The following is a 7,743-nucleotide window of genomic DNA, read 5'->3' on the forward strand; positions in this document are numbered from 1 at the left end:
CCCTCAGGGCCTGCGAGGGACGGGACGGCCGTGACACCCCGCGGGTCCGGCGCTGTGTCGGGAGCGGGGCGGGCCCGGAGCGGGTCCGGCGCTGTGTCGGGAGCGGGGCGGGACTGTCGCTGTGTCGGGAGCGGGGCGGGGCTATCGCTGTGTCGGGAGCGGGCCCCGCAGGAACGGCGAGCGCGGACCACGCCCCGGGCCACGCCCCAACCGCGCCCCCGCCGTGCCTGGCCACGCCCCCGCCGTGCCTGGCCACGCCCTCGCCGTGTCTGGCCGCGCCCCCGCCGTGCCTGGTCACGCCCCCGCCGTGTCTGGCCGCGCCCCCGCCGTGCCTGGTCACGCCCCCGCCGTGTCTGGCCACGCCCCCGCCGTGTCTGGCCGCGCCCCCGCCGTGTCTGGCCACGCCCCCGCCGGTGCCGCCCCGGGGCGGGTGCGCGTGCGCGGGGCCGCCCCCTGGCGGCGCGGCCGAAGATGGCGGCGGGCGGGTCGGCGCGGCCCCCGGAGCGGCGGCAGGACCCGCTGTCCCGCCTCACCTGCCCCGTGTGCCTCGAGGTGTTCGACAGCCCGGTGCGCGTCCCCTGCGGACACGTGTGAGCGCCCGCCGCCGGCCGCGGAGCGGGGGGTCGGGGCCGGGCCCGAGGACGCTGCGGCGCCTCGGGAGGAGCCGCGGGTCGGGGCAGGGGCTGTGAGGGCAGGGGTGTGAGGGATGGGGTACGAGGGCAGGGGTCCCGCAGGCTGCTCTGCGCTCGGTAGTGGCTGAGGGGGCACCTGAAGCGTCCGTGAAAGGGAGAGGGAAGGAAAAGCAGGGGCAGAAATAGAGCTGGTGTTCTTCCACTTTCGGTTCCTCTCCCTCACGAGCGATGCGGGCACGGAGTGGTGGGACAAGGGGGAATGGCTTCCCACTGCCAGAGGGTGGGTTAGATGGGATATTGGGAAGGGATGGTTCCCTGGGAGGGTGGGCAGGCCCTGGCACGGGTGCCCAGAGAAGCTGTGGCCGCCCCAGCCCTGGGAATGTCCCAGGCCAGGTTGGACGGGGCTTGGAGCACCCTGGGCTGGTGGGAGGTGTCCCTGCCCAGGGCAGGGGTGGCACTGGGTGGGCTTTGGGGTCCCTTCCACCCAAACCACTGTGTGATTCTCAGTGGAAACCGAGGGCACAGAGCCCTGTCCAACAGCAGATCACGCTGAACGTGATGGCCTGGGCTGATCCTCCTCCTCCTCCCGCCGTGGCCAAGTGCCAGCAGGCTGCTGCTTTCCCCGATATCGTGTCTCAAGGCTCCGTTATCCCTCCGGGCAGAGGGCACAGAGGGTGTGCCGGGCCCCGGGGCTGTCTCACCGCCTGCTGCTCTCCCTCCCCCAGGTTCTGCACGCCGTGCCTGCAGGAGTGTCTGAAGCCCAAAAAGCCGGTCTGTGCCGTGTGCCGCAGCACCCTGTCCTCTGGGAGCAGAGCTGTGGACCTGGAAAAGCAGATTGAAACCACAGAGACTGCTTGCAATGGATGCAATAAAAAAGTATGAGAGCGTTTGGAAATGAGGTGCATGAGGTGTGCCTGCTCAGCCACACTGCTTAGGGGAGTTAAAGTGCTCACTCAGCTTTCTGCAGAATCAGGTCAAAATATTAGTTCTGATGTGTGCTAAGGGTGTCTGATAGAGGCAGCATCTGACTGTTGACATTCTTTCCACAGTTTTTTTGCTGTTACCTCTTCAGGAATTGAATTTCAAATGAAAGAGACTGATTTTAAAATTACATTATAACATTGTTGCTGTGACAACGTCCTTGTGAGGAGTCAGTGTAATGGAACAGTGGCTGTGGAGGTTAGAGAGTGAGCTCCAGCTCCCAAACACAGATTCATTTGCTTGGTTTGCAATAGTCATGAGTCAGAGTCGTCTTGCCTGGCTGGGCTTGCTGGTTGTTGTGTCCTGAATGCTGAACATCTGTGTGACATCCATCCTGGGTTTCCCAGTCCCTTGGCAGAGTTGGGCTGCTTAGCATGAGGTCAGTTTATAAGAAAATGCCATAGCACAAGGCAGAGCAACAGGAAAAGGATAATTAGACACACAAAGGTGAGAGTGCTGGTTCATTTAGTTTCACTTTTTATTTCTGGGTCATTTCTTCATTCTATCTCCATTCCAGCTGAGAGAAAACTGTGCCATCCTGAGTTACAGCTTTCCTTGTTGTACATCTGAGTTTTCATTAATGAGATTTTGCAATTAGCAATCTGTCTACACCAAGAGCTGTCCTAAAAGCCAAGTTATTTCCCATACACTGTTCTCATCAGAGACCAGCTAAACTGCCTTTATAGGAAGTTTTTTATATATTCTGTAGTATATTATTTAGAATAGTGTGCAGTACAGGTGTAGTTAAGAGCAGTGAGCTGAGCTGAGCTGAGCTGAGCTGAGCTGAGCTGAGCTGAGCTGAGCTGAGCTGAGCTGAGCTGAGCTGAGCAGGGGGTGTGTATCATACCACAGGCAGCAGTTAGAGGTTAACTAAGCTGCAATCTCAAAAGGTTTCTGCCTCACCAGCTGAAGTATTTGGATGTTCTGCTTTAGCACTTGTACAGAAAGCTGCTCTGGGTACATGTTTGCTGCTTCTGCTTACAAGTGTGGCAGGATGTGCAGTGGTTTGGGCTGAGCTGCCCTTGTTGTCTCACAGATGTTCCTCTCCAAGATGCGCAGCCACGCGGCCTCCTGCTCCAAGTACCAGAACTACATCATGGAAGGGGTGAAAGCTGTGACTAAAGAGCCCCTCCACAGCACCAGGTAACAGCTCTGCTCTGCAGTGCTGGGCTTCTTGTCACAAAAAGGACTTGTCAGGTGCAAGTAGACTTTATCTCCTCTCTCAGATTGGGTGTTAATTTTAAAAATTGAGCCTTAGTCCTGCAGCTGACTGTGCCCAGGCAAGCTGTGCTGCTTCTGCATAGTCCATGCACAGGAGATCTTTGAGATCAGGGTATTCTGTCCATGTACCTGGTTGTTAAAAGAAGCTTCCATCTTTCTGTTTCTTGAGTGTATTCACTTAGAGTGAAGGGAAGAGGCAGTTGCTTGCAGGGCACTCATGTGTGTGGTACCCTGTGCATTTTCAAAACAGGTGATAAGTGGCCCCTGGGACATGGTAGAACTGTAGCTCTGTCTAAATTCAGTGTTGAATTCCTTAAGCTGTTGTTACAAGTTTACAAGCTGATTGTTAAAATTGTTGCTTTGAATAATTTGTATTTGTAAATAACCTCTTTTTCTACCCCCAAACAGGAACTTCCCAAATCGCTTCACCTTCCCTTGTCCGTATTGCAGCGAGAGAAACTTTGATCAAGAAGGGCTGGTTGAACACTGCAAAGCATTGCACAGCATGGATGCAAAACAAGTGGTAATGAAGGGTCTTGGTGCAAGAATTGCTGCAAAGTCTAGTCTTAAAGCCCTTTGATACAATGAATTAGAGACTTACTCTTGAATTAAGTGCATATAATTATTGCTGTTAAGTGCAGTGTGGCTCTGCTGGTCGTGCCTGTAACTCTCACACAGTTCTGCTGGTGGCTCTCAGAGCATTCCCTGGAGGTGCCTGGTCTCTGCTCTGAGTGGAGCTGGGCCACATCCTTTCATATTTGAAAAATGGCAGACACTCAGAGTTCGTTGGGAACAGCAAATTAATAAAATATAACTTAAAAACAAGTCAGACATTTAACTTTCCCCTGTGCTGTTTTCAGCAAGAAGATACTATAAACAATCAGGGAAAATACTTGCTAAAATAGTATATCATTCTAGTAATGTATCTGTGATACTTCCTCTCATGTAAGAGGAATTGCACAACATGGAATGAGTTTGAAACTTTCATTTTTCTGGGAACTTTTTTGGAATTCCAAGTTATTCAGAATAAAGTTCCTTTTTTCCCCTGGAGAAAAGTGATGTTTGCAAAGGAGACCAAGGAAACTTTCCTGTTACTAAGAAATAAAGGCTGAAATCCTCTAAAGCAAGCAGCTGTAGTGAGTCCTGGGTTTCAGAACGTGGGAGAAGAGTAAGCCATTCCATTGCAGGGATCCAAGACATGAATTAAAATTGTCTGAGGCTTTTGTATCAAATGTCCCAACAAGGTATTGGACAGTAGAATAGTGGCAGCACAAACCTTGAGCTTCCATCCTCCACACTGGCCCTGCCCTGCCCTCCCTACTGCCCAAGGATTTAACCACTGGGGCCTAATGGGCTTTTTTGGGTTTTTCTTGAAGGTTTGCCCAATTTGTGCCTCAATGCCATGGGGAGATCCAAATTACAGGAGTGCCAACTTCATGGAGCACCTGCAGAGGCGACATCGCTTCTCCTATGACACCTTTGTGGTACGTGTGTCCTCCCCTTGGGGTGCAGCCACAGGGCTCTTGGACGTGGCTGTGCCACATCCCACCCTGCTCGTGGGGTCCTGGGGGAAACTGGAGAGCCAAAGGGAAGGGCAGCTGCTGCTGCTGCTGCTGCTGCTGCTGCTGCTGCTGCTGCTGCTGCTACTTGTTGTATTAACCAGCGTTGAAAGAGTTTCTGTCCCCTTTGTTCCCAGGATTATGATGCTGATGAAGATGATATGATGGCACAGGTTTTGATCCGCTCTTTGAGGGATAAATGATCCAACTAGAAGATTAACTGTAAAGCCAACCTTCCCCAGGGGGAAATACCCAGCATCCTTGCACTTCTCCCTGCACATCCCAAGATTAACTCAGGCATCCAGAAGTATGGAAGACTTTAATCCTATCTCAGTTTCAAATCCTGGTTTGATACTTCTGTACCACTCAAGTCTTTTGGTATCATGTCTCTGGCATTTGGCCCTGTCAGCCTCATTTTTCTACTTGCTTCACACAAAGCTTAATTCTAGATCAACATGTGGGAACCAAGTTTTTTTCCTTTCCCTGTGCCCATTTCTTGGTTTCTTTGGCAGTTGTGTTCATTTGACTGTCTAAAAACAGAAACATTCCAAATGGAATGGCCTGAAGTAGTTAATAAATATCTCTTCCCAGTCTCATTTACATATCTCAAGTGATAGTATGTGAGGTGTATTTGTAGCTCTGTTTCCCTTTAGTGAGACTTCAGGTGCTAACTGTACTGTCAGACTAACCCTCATTTACAGTGACCTCTGATGCCTGTGATTCCATAATGTTTCCCAGTGTTCCAGCCCTTACAGGCAGCCTCCCTGCTCTATGGAAAATATACCTTCAAATATAAACTTTCTTAGCAGATCTTTGCACTGTGTAAACAACTAGTTCAAAATACTTCAGTTCTATGCATGATGATTATTTTCCTCCCTATCTGACTATAATTTCTAGCCTGGAAAAGGAACTTTATTGTTGGTCGTAGTTAAAACACATAATTTTTTAGCTCTATTAGCAAATATTAATCATAATTGCTGGCTTTATGATTAAATTGCCAGGTTTGAAACTGGTTTTCTCGTGATTTTAAGCCTTATGCTGACAGGGGAATTCAGAAAGTTTTTCTCAATGCCTCTGCTTTTATTTAAACTAAAGTTTTCATGTATATTCCTGTTTTTTTCCATCTTTCAAGGCAAGGTGGGTGGCAGAACTTGCCAGTAGTTCAAAGCACTTGCACAGCACTTTCTTTCTGCATCGCTAATTTAATCAGGTATTTTGAATTTCTGTTCTTCATCTAAATGTTCCCAAAGCAGCTGAGGCTGTACTTGGATTGTTTTCCATCTAGCAGTGTGTGTGTAGAATCAGGTGTAGCTTTCAAGGAAAATACAACCCTAAAAGCAAGATGACAGTTCTAGACCAGGGCAGTGGACACTCTGTGTCCAAGCCTACACTTCTAGCACGGAGATTCCTTATTTTAGTTTGATGTTTTATTAACTTCACAGACAGGCTGCTGAGATGTAACAGTCTGAGACATCTGACCAGAGCTTGTAAATCATTTTAGCTTTTTGTTGTCTAACATTGGCATTGCAATTGGAGCAGTGGACCTGCACCACCCCAGAACTGAGTGCTAATTAATTTGTTTGAGCAGTAACCCTACTCATCATGCTCTGCAGACTGCAGCACAGCCTTACCCTAAAAATAATGAAACCACTCCAGCTAAAACCTGTGATCAAACTTTTTGTTCAACCAGACCTCTAACATGTATCAGTTGAACTTGGGTTTCGTGTGTTTTCCCCTTGGTGTGGGGTGTTACTGACCCTTCCCTCAGCACCTGCACAGGGACTGGAAGCTCAGTTCTGGATGGTGGAAGGTGTGGAATCTCATGGTTCTATGGGAAAAGGATTGTGTTTGGGGGTGGTTATTTTAATGCTTGACCTGCAAAGAGATGACAGTGTGTTGGTGGTTGATGATGGGGACCTCTGGGTTCTGCCTGGAGTGCAGTTTGGTGATGCCCATTGCCAGGAATCCAGATTCCTGCTGCTGTTCTAAGTGCACTTCCATGCAATTCTGATAAAATGTTTAAGGAGCAGTTACAGCTTCCGAGCAGTTACTTTGTCATGTTTTTGTCTTCTGAAGACAAGTTACAAATAATGGCCACTTAATTTATAAAATCCTATCTTTGTGTCAACTCTTGTCATTTCTTCCTCATGGAACACCTCCCCAAAAACTCTTCTTGCCAGCTGCATAACACTGCAGAGAGCACAGCAGACAACCCCCTGGGAGTCCAGCAGGGCTTTTCTGTGGAGACCACAGCAGTTGCCATAGCTTTAACTCCCACAGCCCTCAGGTTGTGCTTACCCCTGTGTTGTCCTCAGGACAGGTAGATCCACATGAGGAGGAGGTGAAGCTGGCCTGCAGTGGTGCTGAGGGATTGTCCTCTCGCTGTCCATGTGGGCCCATTCCTTGACTGCACAACTGGGGCTTCATTTACATCAATTTATTAATTGGGAGTTATTTCATAGAAGGCACAGACCAAGAATACTGGCTGTAAAATGCATGCCAGTTGTACTTGAGGTTTGGTTCCAGTAGTGAGGAGTGAGCAGCAGCAGCATGGACAGCTCTGCTTCCAGTGCTGTGCTGAGCCACCCGTGGGACCACCCGGGGCTACACCCGGAGTTCCTCTGAGTCCAGCTGCTCAGGAGCCTTGTGTGCCCACACTGCCAGGGAGCCTTGTGTGCCCACACTGCCAGGGAGCCTTGTGTGCCCACACTGCTCAGGAGCCTTGTGTGCCCACACTGCCCAGGACCCTTGTGTGCCCACACTGCTCAGGACCCTTGTGTGCCCACACTGCTCAGGACCCTTGTGTGCCCACACTGCCAAGGAGCCTTGTGTGCCCACACTGCTCAAGAGCCTTGTGTGCCCACACTGCTCAGGAGCCTTGTGTGCCCACACTGCTCAGGAGCCTTGTGTGCCCACACTGCCAGGGAGCCTTGTGTGCCCACACTGCTCAGGACCCTTGTGTGCCCACACTGCCAAGGAGCCTTGTGTGCCCACACTGCTCAGGAGCCTTGTGTGCCCACACTGCTCAGGAGCCTTGTCTCTCCTTGCTGCTGAGCAGCTTTGTGTCTCCACGCCGCTGGATCCATCAACACACACAGACGTGCTCGCACTCACTGGGGTACCTCTTACTGGTGCTCCTTGGCTGATGTAAAGCCGTTCTGCTGAGAGGGGCATGTGTGCCGTGCACAGCCTCGACTCGGCTCATTCGGGTGATTAAAAAGAGCCTTAGTACAGAACAAGCCAGTCTGGGCTTCCAAAGCCTTGGAGTGTCCCCGCAGAAGAGTGAAGTGCTCTGCCAGAGCTGCTGTCGCCTCGTCAGCACCTGATGGTGCAGCCGCCGGAGCGCCCAT

The 7,743-nt window shown here is 51.1% G+C and overlaps 1 protein-coding gene across 1 annotated transcript; it reads left to right on the plus strand.

Annotated features, from left to right (window-relative positions):
• The first annotated feature begins 422 nt into the window (after positions 1 to 422).
• RNF114 (ring finger protein 114) lies at positions 423 to 6,509 on the plus strand. Its single transcript, XM_071572694.1, has 6 exons — positions 423 to 590; positions 1,358 to 1,508; positions 2,650 to 2,756; positions 3,243 to 3,357; positions 4,211 to 4,318; positions 4,531 to 6,509. The coding sequence occupies exons 1-6, from the start codon at positions 472 to 474 to the stop codon at positions 4,594 to 4,596; spliced, it is 666 nt and encodes a 221-aa protein (XP_071428795.1). The 5' UTR covers positions 423 to 471; the 3' UTR covers positions 4,597 to 6,509.
• The last annotated feature ends 1,234 nt before the right edge of the window (positions 6,510 to 7,743 follow it).

The sequence above is a fragment of the Pithys albifrons genome, chromosome 18 (genome assembly GCF_047495875.1).
Source record: "Pithys albifrons albifrons isolate INPA30051 chromosome 18, PitAlb_v1, whole genome shotgun sequence".
In the NCBI taxonomy this organism is placed as follows: Eukaryota; Metazoa; Chordata; class Aves; order Passeriformes; family Thamnophilidae; genus Pithys; species Pithys albifrons.

Coding starts and splice junctions, on each gene's coding strand:
- RNF114 (XM_071572694.1), top strand. CDS start 472: ATGGCGGCGGGCGGGTCGGCGCGGCCCCCGGAGCGGCGGCAGGACCCG. Junction 591..1,357: donor CGCGTCCCCTGCGGACACGT/GTGAGCGCCCGC, acceptor TCCCTCCCCCAG/GTTCTGCACGCCGTGCCTGC. Junction 3,358..4,210: donor GCATGGATGCAAAACAAGTG/GTAATGAAGGGT, acceptor TTTTTCTTGAAG/GTTTGCCCAATTTGTGCCTC.